The sequence below is a fragment of the Rhinopithecus roxellana genome, chromosome 2 (genome assembly GCF_007565055.1).
Source record: "Rhinopithecus roxellana isolate Shanxi Qingling chromosome 2, ASM756505v1, whole genome shotgun sequence".
In the NCBI taxonomy this organism is placed as follows: Eukaryota; Metazoa; Chordata; class Mammalia; order Primates; family Cercopithecidae; genus Rhinopithecus; species Rhinopithecus roxellana.
In genome coordinates this window covers 184,493,151-184,514,514 of record NC_044550.1, presented here as the reverse complement: position 1 = coordinate 184,514,514, position 21,364 = coordinate 184,493,151, and the positions used below count along the sequence as shown (strand labels likewise).

At 39.4% G+C, this 21,364-nt stretch overlaps 1 protein-coding gene across 7 annotated transcripts in view; it reads left to right on the top strand.

Moving 5' to 3' along the window:
* RUFY3 (RUN and FYVE domain containing 3) overlaps positions 1 to 21,364 on the top strand; it is a 106,892-nt gene that overhangs the window by 52,443 nt on the left and 33,085 nt on the right. For all 7 annotated transcript variants that reach the window (XM_030924908.1, XM_030924931.1, XM_030924925.1 and 4 more), the window contains 7 exons: positions 4,259 to 4,432; positions 5,658 to 5,775; positions 6,581 to 6,682; positions 10,915 to 11,038; positions 15,464 to 15,525; positions 17,141 to 17,206; positions 18,614 to 18,683. In XM_030924908.1, the coding sequence (XP_030780768.1) occupies positions 4,259 to 4,432; positions 5,658 to 5,775; positions 6,581 to 6,682; positions 10,915 to 11,038; positions 15,464 to 15,525; positions 17,141 to 17,206; positions 18,614 to 18,683 (716 nt within the window). The remainder of the gene's footprint in view (positions 1 to 4,258; positions 4,433 to 5,657; positions 5,776 to 6,580; positions 6,683 to 10,914; positions 11,039 to 15,463; positions 15,526 to 17,140; positions 17,207 to 18,613; positions 18,684 to 21,364) is intronic.

The following is a 21,364-nucleotide window of genomic DNA, read 5'->3' as shown; positions in this document are numbered from 1 at the left end:
TAGAAAATATTCTGTAACAAATCAGGTTAATGATTTAATATTCATTATTAGCAGCCAACATTATTTGTAGGCCAGGTGTGGTAGCTTATACCTTTAATCCCAGCACTTTGGGAGGCCAACATGGGAGGATGGCTTGAAGCTAGGAGTGCAAGACTAGTCTGAGCAACATAGCAAGACTAAATAGCCATACTTTTGTATACTATTCAGCACAAAAATGTCAATAATAAGCATTAAATAATACTCATTTTAGCTTTTGTGTTAATTAACAATGAGCAATAAATTCTTTTTTAAATTTTTGATGTGCAATAATTGTACATATTTAGGGGTACAGACTGATATTTTGGCTCATGTATACAATGTAATGATCAAATCAGGGTAATTAGCATATCTCTTACCTCAAACACTCATTTATTTATTTTGGGAATATTCAAAATCCTCTCTTCTAGCTATTTGAAAATATTTTAAAAGTTCAATGCTACAGAACACTAGAACTTACTCATCTAGTTGTAGCTTTGTATCTGTTAACCAACCTCTCCCTATCTTCCCCTCCTCCATACTTTTCATTTTCTAAAAACCACAATTCTACTCTCTATTTCTTTTTTTTTTTTTTTTTTTTTTTTTTTGGAGACGGAGTCTCCCTCTGCCGCCCAGGCTGGAGTGTGGTGGCCGGATCTCAGCTCACTCACTGCAAGCTCCGCCTGCCGGGTTCACGCCATTCTCCTGCCTCAGCCGCCCGAGTAGCTGGGACTACAGGCGCCCGCCACCTTGCCCGGCTAGTTTTTTTTGTATTTTTTAGTAGAGACAGGGTTTCACCGTGTTAGCCAGGATGGTCTCGATCTCCTGACCTCGTGATCCGCCCGTCTCGGCCTCCCAAAGTGCTGGGATTACAGGCTTGAGCCACCGCGCCCGGCCTACTCTCTACTTCTATGAGCTCAACTTTTTTAGCTTCCACATATGAGTGAGAGCATGTGGTATTTATCTTTCTGTCCCTGACTTATTTCACTTAACATAATGTCCTTTAGGCTTTTCCATGTGGCCATGAATCATAGGATTTCATTCTTTTCATGGCTGAATTGTGTGTGTGTGTGTGTGTGTGTGTGTGTGTGTGTGTGTGTGTGTGTGTGTATCTGTGTATACCACATTTCTTTATTCATGTTGATGACACTTAGGTTGATTTCATATCTTGGCTATTGTGAATAGTGCTGAATTAAACATGGGAATGCAGATATCTCTTTGTTATATTGATTTCCTTTCCTTTGGATAAACATCCGGTAGTGGGATTGCTGAATCATATGGTAGTTCTATTTTTAGTTTTTTGAGGAACCACCGTATAGTTTTCCATAAAGGCTATACTAATTTACATTCCCACCAGCAGTGTATAAGAATTCCCTTTTTTCTGCATTCACACCAGCATTTTTTATTTTTTGTCTTGTTAGTAATAGCCATTCTAACTGGAGTGAATTGTTACTTTTAAGCTCTTATATCTAACCATCAAATTACTATAACAGATTTTTGTTTGACTTTTCATTTGTTTGGATTAGTAGTTCTCAATGTAGAAGGACCTGACTTAATCTCCCAAAGATTATTTGCCAGTGTCTGGAGATGTTTTTGGTTGTCTTAACCCACCAAAAACAGCTGTCAGTGCTACTGACATCTAGTGTTACCCACAACTGGGTTGCTGTGAAAATCAGTTTTCAGAACAGAGCCCCGTAAAAATGAATTATCTAGCTTAAAATGTCAGCAGTGCCAAGGTTGAGAGTAGTGTTTTTTAAAGAATGGGTGGGTTGTTTATGTTTGATGGAAGTTAGTTTAAATAGATTATAGCACCTTACTAATGGAGTCCATGGTATCAGAAATTTAATTCCCATAGACGCTAGTTAACCTGTCTGTGGTTCATGCACTCCAGACCTCAGCCAGATGTCTTAAACATTTCTACTGCAGATTATAAGAAGAACAACATGAGAAAACGTAGATGGGTTGGTATAAATCTATCACTACTTTTGGAAAAATGCCTCAATATGATATTTTTTACTTAACCCAAGTCTATCTCTCCCCCACATGACTAGTTCTCACTATGTTGGAATCAGCTTATAAACTTTGACTAGCAGCATTGTTTAATCTTGTTATAAGTTCCTGAATTAATGGTCTTTAGGCTTGAGGCAGAGTGAATGCCTCAGAGTTACCTTATGGGCAGGCAGTTATCCAGCACCAACCATAGTCTCCTGCCATCTACTGGGAGATGTTAGGTGGGAAGGCTAGTAGCCCTCTACACACATTCATACCCACACCCCTGCTCTATTCCTTTTTTCGAGTAGTTATAGAAGGTCAGAAACACTAGAATGTACATACATGCTGGTAATAAATGGAAATTATCTGATAGTTGTTCTTCATGGCTATCTTTCAGGGCATAGTTTTCCATGTATTTTACTGTCCTTTTGTGAGAATACTACCCTTGACAAGTTGATCTATCATGAACAAAGAGACCCACATTTAAGCTATGACCCTAAAACGTTTGTTGTTATGCAAGAAAGAATTAATGGTAATGTATACCAATTCTGACTCTCACATAAAGTGTTTCTCCAAAAGTAACCTCAGACAACATGACAACAAACCAAGATTTATATAGTTGGAATTGCAAATCCATAAGTCCTTAAACTTAATGAGAAGATTAATTTAGAATTTGACCATTTGACTCTGCTCATTTAACTTTGAAAGCAGATATAAATAAAAACATTGTATGAAGAAAATTGCTTGGGATAATTTGCATTAAACAGTCTGTTTTTTGTTAAGTGACTTATTTGTATTATGAAAGCATAGCCTTATTAGTATTTTTAGTCTTCCTAAGAAGAAATGGAATATGTCATAGAGCTCTAGGCCTTCTTTAGTTTTCAGTACAAATTTGGTATATTTGATATTTGAGAGGATACACGTGGCATAAGGTAAAGAGAGCATTAGCTTTCATGTCAGATCCAGGTCCAGATTCTGCCACTTATAAACTGTTACACCTTGGACCACCTAGCTCTTATGGGCCTTTTTTAGCACCGGAAAGAAGGGAGAATACCTAAATATGATGAGAGAATAAGTAGGTAAAATAATCATATAAAAGAATGATCAGGAGGAGTCTGGCCTCTGGCTCTGTCATTGATTACTGGCTGTGCCCATGGGCCAGGTGCAACTATTTGAGTGACCTAAAATGGGATGGTGACTTGCCCGAGGTCATACAGTGAGTCAGGGCAGAGCAGTTGAAGCTTTACTCAAGTCTCATTTTCCTTCCCTGTAAAACCGTTGTATTGGTGACTGTCTCACAGCATGTTGTAAGGAGAGATAGAGATCATAATTGTAAGAGGCAGCCCACAGTGCTGGCACAGTGTAAGCACCAATAAATGAAGGTAATGAGTACAGTAAAATGTGTCACTTAGCCCCTTTCCCCAAATAGTTTATCTGTCTGGTTGATGTGAGCCATACACACTGTATGCTAAGACTTAAAAATGTGGGAGTTGATTAAGTTATAGTACTGCATTATACTAATAATGCTAGTGCATAGTTTAAAGAATAATAAAATACCATAATGCAAAGTTTGTTTAAGCCCTTTACCCTTTTCTTCCTCCATTGGGACTTTATTTTTAGAGCACGTCACAAATTATGCAGAGAAGAGAGGGGTAGGCAGGAATGGAAGCAGAGAGAGCGGTGTGAAGGTAGTACAGTAGGGGGTTATGACACCCTCAGGTTGGGGTGATAGCAGAGGCGGTGGTGAGAATATTAAAAGACTACTCAGCCAGGCACGGTGGCTCACGCCTATTATCTCAACAGTTTGAGAAGTCGAGGTGGGAATATTGCTTCAGCTCAAGAGTTCAAGACCAGCCTGGGCAACAAAGTGATACCCTGTCTCTACAGAAAACACAAAAATTAGCCAGGTGTGGTGGTGTGCGCCTATGGTTCCAGCCACTTGGGAGGCAGAGACAGAAGGGTTACTTGAGCCCAGAAGGTTGAGGCTACAGTGAGCTATGATCATGCCACTGCATTCCAGTTTGGGTGACAGAGCAGGACCCTGTCTCAAAGAAAAAAAGAAAGAAAAGACAACTAAAGGCTTGAGATTTGATAAAATAGTTCATTTTACCGCTTCATTGAGGATATTCTTAAAGGAAACTAGCATTTTTTTCACAGTGAGTACATGGTGGAGAAGAATACAACTAATACTGAATTTTAAAATGTGCTATTTCTAGTAACCAGGCTTCATCTTCTTCCCCTTTGACTGCAGATCCTAATTATCTCATGGCTAACGAACGCATGAACCTCATGAACATGGCCAAGCTGAGTATCAAGGGCTTGATTGAATCAGCTCTGAACCTGGGGAGGACTCTTGACTCTGACTATGCACCTCTCCAGCAATTCTTTGTGGTGATGGAGCACTGTCTGAAACATGGCTTGAAAGGTAGGCCATCGTCCCAAAATGCAAATATGCATGCAGCTGTTTTCTAGAAATGCATACTGTAGAAGAAAGCATTCTTTGTGGAGCCAAAGAATAAGAGGCTTAAATTAATAATATTAATCCATTGGAATGGAGTCTATATAGGAGCAGGGTTATGATTGACTCAGTGGACTTATAGGGCTTTAAAAATACAGATCATTAAATGTTACAGTTGGAAGGGCCATTATAAGTAATCAAGTCCAGTACAGTAATTCTGTTTGACAGGTGGAAATAGGCCTTCCCAGAATGAGACATGACTTGGCCAAGGTCACACATTGAGTTGTGGCAGAGTAGGTGCTAGAACTCAGGTCTCCCGACTCTTGGTTCAGTGTTCTTTCCACTTAACTATAAGCTTTTGAGGGCAGTATCTGGTCTTGTTTACCCTTGTTTCCTTTCTTGCTGCCTCCTCAATATTCTTTTCCTGTTATTTTTTGTTTGGTTGGTTGTTTTTTTTAAAATCTGTGTGCCTGTGCTTACCAACTTCCCAATATTCCATAGCCTATTTCTGGATTACATATTCTTTTCTATTGAGCTGTTTTCTTCATTAATACCACACAATTTTAGGCACTAAATTGTTAAAATGTTTTATTATATTATAGGGCTAGGCCACAAACTGTTCTTGAAAGAAGAAGGGCTCAGTCTTGGGAAGTAGAGAATTTTTTATTTTCACAAAATATTATCTATTCTTTTTTTTTTTTTTTTTTTTTTTTTTTTTTTTTTTTTTTTTTTTTTTTTTTGAGGCGGAGTCTCGCTCTGTAGCCCGGACTGGAGTGCAGTGGCCGGATCTCAGCTCACTGCAAGCTCCGCCTCCCGGGTTTACGCCATTCTCCTGCCTCAGCCTCCCGAGGAGCTGGGACTACAGGCGCCCGCCACCTCGCCCGGCTAGCTTTTTGTATTTTTTTTTTTTAGTAGAGACGGGGTTTCACCGTGTTAGCCAGGATGGTCTCGATCTCCTGACCTCGTGATCCGCCCGTCTCGGCCTCCCAAAGTGCTGGGATTACAGGCTTGAGCCACCGCGCCCGGCCTATATTATCTATTCTACAAGCATGAATGAATCTAAAACTATCTTATAACCTGGGATTGATTTCCTGAAAAGTTGTGTGTGTGTGTGTGTGTGTGCGTGTATGTGTTGAGAGGGTGCTTATGTTGTAAAGAATATTAAAATACTGTTTTATTTTTGTTGCCTTAGCTAAAAAAACTTTTCTTGGACAAAATAAATCCTTCTGGGGACCTCTAGAACTTGTAGAAAAGCTTGTTCCAGAAGCTGCAGAGATAACAGCAAGTGTTAAAGATCTTCCAGGACTTAAGTAAGTCTAAGGTTGAATTCCATTTCTCAGGAATAGCATTCTTATTAACTCTCCCTTGAAGAGCAAGACTTCCAATCCAAAATGCATGATGTCCTGAATAGGTGCTGATATGAGAGAACTGGTATACAGAATATTAAGAAAAATGTGTTCTTGAGGGATAATTATTCATCTAAGAGAGGTTGTCTTTTTGTTGAAACGCCAAACATTTCTTTATTTTTTAAAGCACTTGGGAGAATCACTTAGTGTGTCTCAAGAAATTGTATCTAAGGGGGTGGCATGCTGGACTTGACTTAGGGAAAAAAGCTATTCAGTGGGTTTGAGAGTCAAGATTAAAACAGCTGTCAAATTAACCTGAAGAGCTAGTGAGTGTAGCCTGCCTTAGAACTATAAAGTAGTGACCACCTTCCCAAATGAGACTGGTTTAATTTTAATCAGATAGAGGCCTAGATTGCCTGTGTCCACATTCATGCTTTGGACATTTATATAATCCACCTGAATTTATAAGGATTTGCTATTATTAATCTGATGGAACATTTTTAGTTGGGTCTCCCAGAGGCTGGGTCTTCAAATTGTAGTTACATTCAGTAACTCTTTTTGAAAGCATTTGTCCCAAACACCCCCCTGGTCGCATTAGCCCACACACAGAAATTCCTTGCCCGGGAATGTGCTGGGAGAGGTCCTAAGGAGTACCTCAGTGTGCTTGTTACACTGGAACACTATTAGCAAGAATAAGTGAACTGATTCTGCTGTAGCCTTTGCTTCTGTTGCTTATGTTTTTAGTTGTTTGATTTCTGTGTTGTTGTAGGACACCAGTAGGTAGAGGAAGAGCCTGGCTTCGTTTGGCATTAATGCAAAAGAAACTTTCAGAATATATGAAAGCTTTGATCAATAAGAAAGAACTTCTCAGGTATGAACACCTTCTTGAACTTTGTTCTTTCCTTGGTATGTTCTACATCATATAAAGTCAAACCATGTAAGTTCACCATTTTTGTGGATCAGAAACAGTTGATTCATAACAGCTTCACTGATACTTTCTCTCATACCTCACACACATATACTCCCAAATGGATGATTTATGTTATGTGTGTTCTGTCTGTCACTGTGGTATATATTGGTCTTTTCCAGGGCAGGCCAAGACTTACCTCCAGAAAACAGAAGGCACCTTAGCATGTGCCAGGCTCAATAAGACAAGAACTTGACATGTAGCATTAAATTCAAATATAGCACAAAATTGGACGGGTGCAGTGGTTCACACCTGTAATCCCAGCACTTTGGGAGGCCAAGGTGGGCAGACCACTTGAGGCCAGGAGTCCTATATGGCAAAACCCTGTCTCTACTAAAAAAATATAAAAATTAGCCGGGCATGGTGGTGCACACCTGTAATCCCAGCTACTTGGGTGGCTGAGGCACGAAAATCACTTGGACCCAGGAAGCAGAAGCTGCAGTGAGCCAAGAGCGTTCCACCACTCTTCAGCCTGGGCAACAGAGTGAGACTCTGTCTAAAAAAAAAAAAAAAAAAAAAAAATATATATATATATATATATATATATATGATCACAAAATCTTCCAGATAGATCATAGATACAACTAGGAGAGGCAAAACAGCATTATTTTGTTTTATCCATCTTTATTATATGATTCCATTGTATAAAGATCAAAAATAGGTAAAATCAATCTATGGTGATAGAAATCAGGATAATAGTTACCTTGGAGAAGTGCGGGTAGAGATTGGAAGAGAGAAAGAACCGATTTCTAGGATTCCAGTACTGTTCTCTTTCCTGATCAGGATAGTGATTACACAGATGTGTTTTTGTGAAAGTTCATGGAACGGACATTTAGTTACCTGAGATTTGGAAATGTGTGAATGTTGGAATTCAGCCATATTCCGCTTCTGACCAATTCATAAGGTGAGGCTTTTGGGACAATAAACTGTCAAAGAACCTTGTTCATTCTAGTTCTACTCAGTTTCCTTCAGAGGCTATCAAAGAACAAATACAGCATATGATCAGTTTTTGAGAGAAACGGTAAATTTGCAGCTCATTCATGTGCTGTTTTTGTGCAATTTTGTCATTTGTTAATATCTTTTTTTTTTTTTTGAGACAGAGTCTCGCTCTGTCGCCAGGCTGGAGTGCAGTGGCGGAATCTCCACTCACTGCAACCTCCACCTCCCGGGTTCAAGCCATTCTCCTGCCATAGCCTCCCGAGTAGCTGGGACTACAGGTGCACACCACCACGCCCAGCTAATTTCTGTATTTTTAGTAGAGATGGGATTTCACCATGTTGGCCAGGATGGTCTCGATCTCTTGACCTCATGATCCACCCACCTTGGCCTCCCAAAGTGCTGGCATTATAGGCGTGAGCCACCACGCCCAGCCTGTTAATATCTTTTAGAGAGAATCAGAAAATAAATAAGGAACTAATATCAGTGAATTATATTGATTATTAACAGTGATTGAGGTTGACCTTCAGTAGTCCCAGGTAACTTGTTGAAAACAAATTGATTGGCCGGACGCGGTGGCTCACGCCTGTAATCCCAGCACTCTGGGAGGCCGAGGCGGGCAGATCACGAGGTCAGGAGATCAAGACCATCCTGGCTAACACAGTGAAACCCCGTCTCTATTAAAAATATAAAAAATTAGCCAGGCGTGGTGGTGGGCGCCTGTAGTCCCAGCTACTCAAGAGACTGAGGAAGGAGAATGGCGTGAACCCCGGGGGCGGAGCTTGCAGTGAGCCGAGATCACACCACTGCTTGGGTGACAGCAAGACAACATCTAAAAAAAGAAAAAGAAAACAAATTGATTGCAGTGTTGTTTCAATCATGTCAAATTGACTGAAAATGAACACTTCAAGTCACTGGGTTTTTGGTTTTTGTTTTGTTTTGTTTTAAGAGAGTCGTGCTCTGTCGCCCAGGTCAGAGTGCAGTGGTGCGATCACAGCTCACTGCAGCCTCCACCTCCCAGGTTCAATCGATTCTCCTGCCTCAGCCTCCCGAGTAGATGGGACTACAGGCATGCACCACCACGCCTGGCTAATTTTTGTATTTTTAGTAGAGACAGCGTCTCACCACGTTGGCCAGGCTGGTCTTGAACTCCTGACCTCAAGTAATCCACCTGCCTCAGCCTCCCAAAGTGTGGGGTTTACATGCGTGAGCCACCGTGCCCGGCCTGTTTGGTTTTTTTAAAAAAAATCTAAAAGACTATTTTTTAGAGTGGTTTTAAATTTATAGCAATATTGAGTAGAAGGTACAGAGATTTTTAATATATACCCTTCTCCCCTGCACAACCTCCCTCATTATCAACATCCCACAAGAGTGGTGCATTTGTTACAATTGATGAACCTACATTGACACATTATTATCTCCCAAAGTTCATAGTTTACATTAAGGTTTACTCTTGGTATTGTATGTTTTATGAATTTTGACAGATGTATAATGATATGTATCCATATGTCATTATAATACCATACAAAGTAGTTTCACGGCCCTAAAAAATCCTCTACGCTCTGCCTATTCATCTCTCTGTCCTACAACCCCTAATAACCACTGATCGTACTGTGAGAGTACTGTGGTTTCCAGGGGTTTACTGTCTCTATGGTTTTGCCTTTTCCAGAATGTCATGTGGTGGGAATCATACAGTATATGGCCTTTTCAGACTGACACCTTTCACTTAGTAATATGCATTTAAGTTTCCTCCATGGCTTGATAGCTCCCTGTTTTCTTTCTTTCTTTTTTTTTTTTTCTTTGAGACAGAGTTTCACACTTGTTGCTCAGGCTGGAGTGCAATGGCACAATCTCGGCTCACCACAACCTCTGCCTCCCAGGTTCAAGCAATTGTCCTGCCTCAGCCTCCCGAGTAACTGGGATTACAGGCATGTGCCACCATGCCCGGCTAATTTTGTATTTTTTTTTTTTTTTAGTAGAGACAGGGTTTCTCCATGTTGGTCAGGCTGGTCTCGAACTCCCAACCTCAGGTGATCCACCCGCCTCGGCCTCCCAAAGTGCTGAGATTGCAAGCGTGAGCTACTGCGCCCAGCGATAGCTCCCTTTTTTAGTGCTCAGTCATATGCCATTGTCCATTCATCTACTGAAGAACATCTTGGTTGCTCCCAAATTTTGGCATTTAAGAGTAAAACTGCTATAAACACATGTATGCAGGTTTTTATGTGAACATAAGTTTTTAACTCATTTGGGTAAATACCAAGGAATGCAATAGTTAAATCATATGAATTACATCACTGGTTTCTTTGTGTGTGTATTAGTAATTTAGGTGCATTATAAGCAGTATTTAATTATCTATGGGTCTTCACAAATTTTTTTTTTTTTTTTTTGAGACAGAGTCTTGTTTTGTCACCCAGGCTGGAGTACTGCAACCTCTGCTTTCTGTGTTCAAGCGATTCTCCTGCCTCAGCCTCCTGAGTAGCTGGGATTACAGGCGTGCACCACCACACCCAGTTATTTTTTGTATTTTTAGTAGAGATGGGGTTTTACCATGTTGGCCAGGCTGGTCTCGAACTCCTGACCTCAAGTGATCTACCTGCCTCGGCCTCCCAAAGTGCTGGGATTACAGGCATGAGCCATTGTGCCCAGCCAATAATTTTTATCCATTCAGATTTTTTTTTTGTTTTTAATGGAGATGGGGTCTTACTGTGTTGCTCAAGCTGGTCTCTAAGTCCTGGTCTCAAACAGTCCTCCCGCCTTGGCCTCCCCAAGTGTTGGGATTACAGATGCGAACCACCGCACCGAGCTACCAAACAAATGCTTTAAGATGCGTAAAAGATTGCAAAATTAAGTGACGGTACATCACAAGTACAAAGATGTCAGAAAAGTCTGAATACCTGCCTCAACCACAATACTGTTCAATCACGTGTCTTTCTGCGAGACTATTATCTAAAGAATCTATTCATGCACCTATTATCTTTTTTCTTTTAAAAAAATTTTTCTCCAGTTCCACTTGCCAACATCCACCTGTTATCTAAAAATAAAATATTTATTAAAGCCTTTCTTTTTGTAATTTCTTTACTATTTTTGTAGATGACTATAATCAACCATGAAGCAAGCATTTTTGTCCTTGTCTCATGATTACATCACTGAATTTTTAAGACTTTTGTTACAATAAGGAATTCCGTGGATTTCTCTTACAGTGAATTCTATGAACCCAATGCCCTCATGATGGAAGAAGAAGGAGCCATAATTGCTGGTCTGTTGGTGGGTCTGAATGTCATTGATGCCAATTTCTGTATGAAAGGAGAAGACTTGGACTCTCAGGTATGGGAAAGAGACTCATTACCATACATGTCACTCTGAGTTCTGCTATCTCAGAAGTGGATGTGATTAGGTTATACCAACCAAATTAGGCCATATTGTATGTGTCATAAACAGGATTTCTTTCCATTTTGATGGGAATATAAAAAAATAGGTTGTTTTTCCTTCCAGTTTGACTCATTTATATGTTACGAATGTTTTTCAGATTTTTGTCTTGGCTGTACTTTCTGTTAAATATATATATACACACACACATACATATTTACATACACATACACACACAAACACGGGCAAACCCAAGATATTGCAGGTTTGGTTTCAGATCACAACAGTAAAGCAAATATCATAATAAAGCAAGTCACATGCATTTTTTGGTTTCCCAGTACATGTAAAAGTTTGTTTATACTAGGCCAGGTGCGATGGTTCACACCTGTAATCCCTGCACTTTGGGGCAGGCGTATCGCTTGAACCCAGGAGTTTGACACCAGCCTGGGCAACATAGTGAGACCCCGACTCTACAAAAAATAAAAAATTAGCTGGTTCTGGTGGCTACTTGGGAGGCTGAGGCAGGAGGATCACTTGAGCTTGGGAGGTCAAGGCTATAGTTAGCCATGATTGTGCCACCGCACTCCAGCCTGGGTGACAGTGAGACCCCGTCTCAAAATAAAACTCTAAAAAATTTTTTTAAATAAAAAGTTTGTTTATGCTATTATTAAGTATGTAATAGTGTATGTGTAAAAAAATAGTGTACATAACTTAACTTAAAAATACTTTATTGCTTAAAAAATGCTAACAATCACCTGAGACTTCAGTGAGTTGTAATCTTTTTGCTGGGAGAGGGTCTTACCTCAGTGTTGATGGCTGCTGACTGAGCTTGGTGGTTGCTGAAAGTTGAGGTGGCTGTGGCAATTTATTAAAATAAGACGACAGTGAAGTTTGCCACATTAATTGGCTTCCTTTACAAAAGATTTCTCTGTAGCATACCATGCTGTTTGACAGCATTTTACCCACAGTAGAATTTCTTTCAAAATTGGAATCAGTCCTCTCAAATCTTGCTGCTGCTTTATCAACTAAGTTTATGTAATACTCTTGTAAACCATGCTGTAAACAGATGTGCTGTCTTTGCTGTACCCGTTGTTTTTTTGGTTTTTGTTTTTTGTTTTTTTGAGACAGAGTCTTGATGTGTCACCCAGGCTGGAATGCAGTGGCACCGTCTCAGCTCACTGCAACCTCCACCTTCTGGGCTCAAGCAATCCTCATGCCTCATCCTCCTGAGTAGCTGGGACTACAGGCATGCACCACCACTACACCCGGCTAATTTTTGTATTTATAGTAGAGACAGGGTTTTGCCATGTTGCCCAGGCTGATCTCAAACTGGTGGCCTCAAGTGATCTCCCTGCCTTGGCTTCCCAAAGTACTGGGATTACTGGCATGAGCCACCACGCCCAGCCTGCTATTCCACTTATAGAGCATAGGCAGAGTAGATTTAGCATCATTCTTAAGGGCCCTAGGATTTTCAGAATGGTAAATGAGCACTGGCTTCAACTTAAAGTCACCAGCTGCATTAGCCTCTAACGAGAGAGTCAGTCTGTCCTTTGTAGCCTTGAAGCCAGGCATTGACTTCTCATCTATAGCTATGAAAGTCCTAGGTGGCATTGTCTAATAGAAGGCTGTTTTGACTACAACGAAAATCTGTTGTTGAGTGTATCCACCTTCATCAATTATCTTAATTAGATATTCTGGATAACCTGCTACAGCTTCTATTATTTACATCAACGCTTGCTGCTTCAACTTGTACTTTTATGTTATGGAGACAGTTTCTTTCCTTAAACTTCGTAAACCAGCCGCTGCTAACTTCAGGCTTTTCCTCTGCAGCTTTTTTACTTCTCAATCTCCATAGAATTCAAGAGCATTAGGGCCTTGCTCTGAATTAGGTGTTGGTTAAGGGAATATTGTGGCTGGTTTGATCTTCTATACAGACCACTCAAACTTTATTCCTTTCAGCAATCAGGCTGTTTTGCTTTCTTGTCATTCATTTGTTCATTGGAGTAGCACTTAATTCCCTTCAAGAACTTTTCCTTTGCTTTCACAACCTGGCTGTTTGGCCCAAAAAGCCTACCTTTTGACCTATCTTGGCTTTCGACATGCCTTCTTCACTGAGCTTTACTTTTTCTGGCTTTTGATTTAAAGTAAGAAATGTGCAATTCTTCCTTTCACTTGAACACTTAGTGGCCATTGCAGGGTTATTAACGGGCCTAATTTCAGTATTGTTGTGTCTTAGGGAATAGGGAGGCCAAGGAGAAGGGAGAGAGATGGGGGAACGGCCAGTAAGTAGAGCAGTCAGAACACACACATTTATGGATTGCTTGCCATCTTATATGGGTGTAGTTCATGGAGCCCCAAAATAATTTTGATAGTAGCATCAAAGATCACTGATTACAGATTATCACAACAGATATAAAAATAATGAAAAAGTTTGAAGTACTGTGGGAATTACCAAAATGTGAAACCCAGACATGAAGCGAGCACATGCTGTTGGAAAAATGGCACTAATAGACTTGCTTGACGCAGGGTTGCCACAAACCTTCAATTTGTAAAAAGTGCAATATCTGTGAAGCAAAGGGCAATAAAATGAGGTGTGTGTGCATGTGTGTATACTAAAATATATGCAGTTGACTCTTGAACACCAGAGTAAGGCACCACATGGTAGAAACATCCCACATGAGCCATGGTGCCTGGCCTATTGTATATTTCATATGCTGTATTCTTACAATAAAGTAAGCTAGAGAAAAGAAAATGTTATAAGAAAATTATAAAGATGAGGAAATATATTTACTATTCATTTAAATGAATGGATTATCATAAAGGAACCAGATCATCATAAAGGTCTTCACACTAACCAGGCTGACAAGGAGGAAGAGGAGGGGGTTGGTCTTGCTGTCTCAGGAATGGCAGAGATGGAGGAAAACCTTTATTTTTTTCTGCCTGGATGACAGAGTGAGACTTTGTCTCAAAAATAAAATAAAATAATATAATATAAATGTAAATACATATTTTATATTGTGTATATATAGTATATAAGTGGACTCGCACAGTTCAAAGTCGTGTTGTTCAGGGATCAACTGGACAGTTGTCCTTCAGTATCCAAAGGAGATTGTTTCCAGGACCTCTGTGAATACCAACACTCACAATGCTCAAGCCCCTTAAAGTCAGCCCTCTGTGTCCCTGGGTTCTAGGACTTGCTGATAAGGAGAGCCAACTGTACTGCAGGCCATTAAAGCATGGTAGTTAAGAGTAGAGGCTCTGAAGCTAACTGTCTAGTTTTGGATTCTGGCTTCCTCATTTTCTAGCTGAATATATTTTATAATTACTTAGTTTCTTGTTTCAGATTTCTTGATGTAATGCAGTTAGAACAGGGCCTAGTATATATTAATTGCCCAATAAATAATGTTTTCACTTTAATTACTTCTCACCCTTTCTGTATGAAATTCCATCACAAACTTCTGTTATGTTTTATTCTGGTAAAATAGAAAGGGAAGTACGATTTTTTGGTGTGGATTTTTTTTTTTTTTTTTTTTTTTTTTTTTTTTTTTTTGAGACGGAGTTTTGCTCTTGTTGTCCAGGCTGGAGTGCAATGGCGAGATCTCGGCTTAGCACAACCTCCACCTCCCGGGTTCAAGCGATTCTCCTGCCTCAGCCTCCTGAGTAGCTGGGATTATAGGCATGTGCCACCATGCCCAGCTAATTTTTGTATTTTTAGTAGAGACAGGGTTTCTCCATGTTGGTCAGTCTGGTCTCGAACTCCTGACCTCAGGTGATCCACCTGCCTTGGCCTCCCGAAGTGCTGGGATTACAGGCGTGAGCCACTGCGCCCGGCCTTTGGCGTGGATTTTTAAAAAGAAATAAGCTAAATCATAAAGTGGCAATCTTGAAAAATGAACACGTATACATCAGTGAAAGCTTGGAGGAATAGACACCAACATGTTAGCAATGGTCATCTATGGTGGTTGGGATTATGAGTGTTTAATATTACTTCCCCTTTTGTTTAGCTGTATTTTCTGAAACTTCTGCAGGGGAAATGTGCTAATTTTTAAAAAGTTATTTCTAGAAATGAACAGGGATTCAGTAGCGGAATACTCGAAATAAGCAAAAGAGAAAGAAACTTTAGACCTTATTTATATTAAGTATTCCGTTGACTGTCTTAGTTGTGATCTGGTCTTCTAGTCTTATTGACATAATCTTGATTCTTTACTTCCCGCCCTTGTTAATTCTTGATTAAACTGAAAGTAAAACAGTAAATTTTTAATCATACATTTCTAGTAAGTGTCATGACTGTATTACTGTTTTGAGTGCCTAGAAGGAGACATTGTGTTATGTCTTGTAAAGAGTATCTAATTTTGTATTAAAACCTGAAAATTCTCTCTGTAGGTTGGAGTTATAGATTTTTCAATGTATCTCAAGGACGGGAACAGCAGTAAGGGTACTGAAGGGTACGTACAAATAAAATTAGGTTTCTTTTCTCCTGATGTAGTATTTTTTTTTCCTTTGGTAGTATTTAAAGTTTACAACACTGTTTTAACAGACTTGCTGAAAGAATTTCTGATCATATAGCTTTAATAAAGTCTTGCCAGAAATATCTGACTATTATGCCTACCACTAAACCCTAAAAGGGTTTTTTTGTTTGTTTAATGATTTTCCTGCTATGTGGTTCAGGGGCAAAGAAAATAAAAATTTTCTAAAGGATTCCAATTCTGCATGTCTTATAGCAGGGTTTAAAAACATGGTCATTTTGACCAGAGGAGTTGCATTCTCAGTTTGCTTAAAATTGGCAATATGAAATATGCACCGTGAGGTTATGTAAAATGTTGACATTAGGGGAAACTGAGTGAAGGTACATGGGAACTCTGTACTGCCTTTATACCTCTTCTTGTAAATCTAAAATTAAAATATTCATTAGGGTACTTAGTAATTAGAGATCAGAAGCACATCTATTCTCTATAAGTGTAGCCATTGAAAGCATAATTAGTCTGATGTTTTTGATTTTTGACACAGAGCTAAGATTGTCTCACTGTTCTTTTGGTAGTTGTATAGGTTTGGGGCCTTAATTTTATCTTTCAGCTGAAAAATCTGGCTGTTTATCTTTTGTCACTATAGATTAGTTGGTTGTAGTTGCGAACCTCCTTTATCCAGTTTTTTTTTTTCATGTAATAATAAACATTTGGGCCGGGTGTGGTGGCTCATGCCTGTAATCCCAGCACTTTCGGAGGCCAAGGCAGGCAGATCACCTGAGATCAGGAGTTTGAGACCAGCCTGGGAAACATGGTGAAACCCCATCTCTACAATAATATAAAAAAAAAAATGAGCCAGGCACGATGGCAGGTACCTGTAATCCCAGCTATTTGGGAGGCTAAGGCGGGAGAATCACTTGAACTCAGAAGGTGGAGGCTGCAGTGAGCCGAGATCACACCATTGCACTCCAGCCTGGGTGACAGAACGGGACTCCGTCTCAAGAAAACTAAAACAAAACAAAAAATCCGTATATATATATATATATATATATAAAATATATATAAAATATTAAATATATATAATATTAAATATGTATTATATATAATATAAACATTTGATCTTTATGAAAGCCTTTTTAACCATTCACTTTAAACGTTAAATAGCACTTACAGACAAATATTTAGCCCTTGAGAACAGCTATATTACATCAGAGTGAGCTTTATTCAAGTCCTATGACGACTGGAAATTGTTACTATTAAGTACTACTACTGAAGCTGAAAAACCTATTAACAAGAAAATTTTTATCCTTTAAATGCGTCTAATAGATTGCAACATCATACCTGTGACCTAAATTATTAATACTAAGGTTTGTAAGCTACAACAAGAGCTTTATTAGTGTGGGGTTTTGTCATTTTTAAACTCTTGACTCTTGTTGATATGTCAAGAGGGTTTTACATCAAATCTGTCTTACGGTTCAGTGTATCTGTGCCACAATTTTTTTCTCATGTTTTATGAAAAGATGGGGTGAAGTAGGGTTGGGATCTTGATATTTCTTATGTTATTTAGTTTATTTCTGTTTTCTTCCCCTTCCCCCAGAGACGGTCAGATTACTGCAATTCTGGACCAGAAGAACTATGTAGAAGAACTGAACAGACATTTAAGGTAAATAATGAATAAATATATTACTTTACTGGGGAATTGTTGAAGGAGAATGGAAGAGTAAGGTGAGCAGTGAGGATAAATTCAGACAACGTTCAACAAATATTTGTAGAATTCCTGCTTGCCAGGCACTGAGTTAGGCACTAGATAAATAAATGGCATTTAACAGTTTTGGTGACCTTTAGTGAAAGGCAGTATATAATGTTATATATAATATAAAATAGCAGTATATAATATTATGTACGTAATTATAACTCTAGTGATTAAATAGATAAATAAATAAATACATTCAGTTAAGAATTTTTAAATGTGTGACATACAGTTGAAATGGGTGGCTTTTTCAGTTGAGTAGATATAGCTGCATATTTCAGGGCTGATCTTGTGTAAACCACTCATTATATTAGTACCTTTAAATTAATCATATCGTCCAGGTGTGGTGGCTCAAAACCTGTAGTCCCAACACTTTAGGAGGCCAAGGCGGGAGGATTGCTTGAGCTCTGAAGTTCAAGATGAGCTAGGGTAACATAACAAGACCTTGTCTCTATTAAAAAACTCAATAAAACTAGCTGGGTGTGCGATTGTAATCTCAGCTACTTGTGGGGCTGAGGTGCGGGGATCACTTGAGCCTGGGAAGTTGAGGCTGCAATGAACCCTGGTCTTGCCATTATACCCCAGCCTGGGTTACGGAGCCAGACCCTGCCTGAAAAAAAACAAAAAAAAAAAAACAAACAAAAAAAAAAAACAATGGCACTATTATTTACTCTTTCTATGCCTTAGTTTCTTTATCTGTAAATGAGAATACCTGACATTAAGGGTTGTTGAAAGGAATAAATGCAATAACGCAAATAACATAATTTAGAAGACGGTTTGGCGCATGTAAGCATTTAATTCTTATAGCCTGTTATTATCATATGTAGATAAACCTTAAAGTTTACTCTGTAGGGAATGAACTCTTTTATTTCATTGAATAAATACTTATTGAATTAAAACTCAAATGCCAAAGATATAGCAGTTAAAGCTGATAACGCCTTTTGTAAGCTTAGAGGTCAAGATTTGTGAGCATTAAGGCCTGGCTCAGTGGCTCATGCCTGTAATCCCAGCACTCTGGCAGGCCAAGGCAGGTAGGTCACTTGAGGTCAGCAGTTTGAGACCTGCCTGGGCAACAGGGTGAAACCCCATCTCCACCAAAAAATACAAAAATTAGCTGGATTTGGTGGTGCATGCCTGTAGTCTCGCACCACTGCGCTCCCGTCTCGGCGACACGAGACTCCGTCTAAAGAAGTAATAATAAAATAAAATAAAAAATTGTGAACATTAGACAGTGAAGGATAAGTGTGAAGCGTTTAAAAAGGAAGGTACAGGGTATTGTCTGTTTTTCAAAAGTGATATGTTTTTTTTTTCTCTTCATAGTGCTACTGTAAACAACCTTCAGGCAAAAGTAGATGCATTAGAAAAATCCAACACTAAACTGACAGAGGAGGTAAGTTTTGGAAATTCTTTGATTGACTTATAGAATTTAATATGCATTAGTAGAACCAATAATTTTTATGTAACCTTGGAAAGAAAGAACTTGACTTTTCAAATAATATCAACTGTAGTACGTAACTCCTTATTCTTTTTTCTTTTCTTTCTTTTTCTTTTTTTTTTTTTTTTGAGATGGAGTTTCGCTCTTGTTGCCCAGGCTGGAGTGCAATGGCACGATCTTAGCTCACCACAACCTCCGTCTCCTGGGTTCAAGCGATTATCCTGCCTCAGCCTCCCGAGTAGCTGGGATTACAGGCATGCGCCACCACCCCTGCTAATTTTGTATTTTTCTAGTAGAGACAGGGTTTCTCCATGTTGGTCAGGCTGGTCTTGAACTCCTGACCTCAGGTGATCCACCCACCTCGGCCTCCCAAAGTGTTGGGATTACAGGCGTGAGCCTCGGCCTCCCAAAGTGTTGGGATTACAGGCGTGAGCCACTGCGCCCGGCCCATAACTCCTTATTCTGACTAGAATGGCCAGTTGGCTTATTGCAGGGATCTCATTTACCCAGTTAGACTGTGTAGGGGCATGTTGTCTGGTTGATGGCATATCTTGGTTTCTTTTGTGTGCATGTTTTTTCTGGGCTAGCTTAGACTAAATGTTTAACATATAGCATATTCATCATTTATTCATTCAGTGAACATTTCACACACTGTTTATGTGCAAGAGCTAGACAAATATTTATATGTGCCAGACATTGATTTATGTTCCAAATTAGCAAACTCCCCACCCACTTTGTCCTTGTTTTCTTCCTGGGACAGTTACATAGATAAGGTAAAGAGTACTGGTCAGAAGATCTGTAATCCCTGCCTACAAATCATGCTTATGTAACTCATGTGCTCCTGAGTAAGTCAGTCACTTGACCTCCAAGGGGCTCAGTTCTGTCACTGGAAAATGAGTGTTTACAATATACTTCCTTTTCAGCCTCACAATTAACTCTGAAGATCAGATAGGAATATGAAAACTCTTAGAAAAGTCCCTAAAATAAGAACAGAAAAATAACCTCATCGTTTACTTCTAATAAAAATATTTTTTTCCTTAACTTGCCAAAGCCTTAGCTACAGATATTTTTTCTTTAAATAGCATTATATGTTTTTATGAAAAATACTAGATAACATTGTCCAGATGGCAAAGAGTTTACTCTTTCTTTCTTTTTCTTTTTTTTTTTTTTTTTCTGAAATAGGCTCTCACTCTGTTGTCCAGGCTGTAGTGCAGTGGCACAATGGCTCACTGCAACCCCTGCCCCTCAGGCTCAAGTGATCTCCCACCTTCAGCCTCCCAAGTAGCTGGGATCGCAGGCACACACCACCACACCTGGCTATTTTTAGTAGAGAGGGGGTCCTGCCATGTTGCCCAGGCTGGTCCTGAACTGCTGAGCTCAAGCAACCCGCCTGCCTCGACTTTCCAAAGTGCCAGAATTCTAGGCATAGCCACTGTGCCTGGCCCACCTTCTTTATTTCTAATTGTAATGATGCCCTTACACCCCATGGGATGAATTTAGTTTAAATAAAATCAAATTGAAGCACTAGTCAGGAAGATGCTTTTAATCGGTTTTTCTTTAGAATGAACATTTTCATTATTATAGTTTTTAAATTCCTTTTTTATTACTCAGCTCTGTGGCCTTTACTTCTGGACAAAAATTTTTAAATTTTATAAATCTTAAAACTTTAATTTGTGCTTATGGTCCTTAGAATCTTACCATATAGACTTTTGGAATGTTCAGCACAGATTTTTTACTGTTATTCTGCTGCTACTTTGTTGAATCTGTACAGCATAGCAATTAAGCATGCTCTGTAAAGTTAGGCTACTTGGGTTCATGTCCTGGCTTTGGCACGTGCTAGTTTTTTGGGGGCTTTTTGTTTCGTTTTTGGTTTTTGTTTTTTTTTTTTTTTTTTTTTTTTTTTTTTTTTTGAGACGGAGTATTGCTATGTCACCCAGGTTGGAGTGCAGTGGCGCCATCTCGGCTCACTTTAATCTCCGCCTCCTGGTTCAAGCAATTCTCCTGCCTTAGCCTCCCGAGTAGCCGGGACCACAGCCATGCACCACCTCAGCTGGCTAATTTTTGTATTTTTGTAGAAACAGGGTTTCACCAGGTTGGCCAGGCTGGTCTTGAGCTCCCGACCTCTGGTGATCCACCCACCTCGGCCTCTCAAACTGCTGGGATTACAGGCATGAGCCACTGCACCCAGCCACTTGCTAGTCTTCTAATCCTGGGCCAATTACTTAAGCTTCTATTCCTTGATTTACTTATCTGTAACATGGAAATAGCAATAATAACATTTTGTGAGATTGCTGTGTGAATGAAATGATTTAATACATGATTAGGGCTTAGAACAGCACCTAACACATCATAAGCACTCAATAAATATAGTTGTTAATTTTATTCTCTCAGTCATAAGACTCGTCTTCCTTAGAGTTATATTAATACTAACAATATTTATTCATTTACTTATTTATTTTACCAACAACACTTACTTTCTTAAAGAAAATATGCTCTAAGGGAGCAGATGGGATTAGTTCTGCCTTTGCCCATTTCCGTTTTGGGTTAAGAGAGCCAGTAAGGCCAGGCATGGTGGCTCACGCCTATAATCCCAACACTTTGGGATGTCAAGGTGGGTGGATCACTTGAGGCCAGGA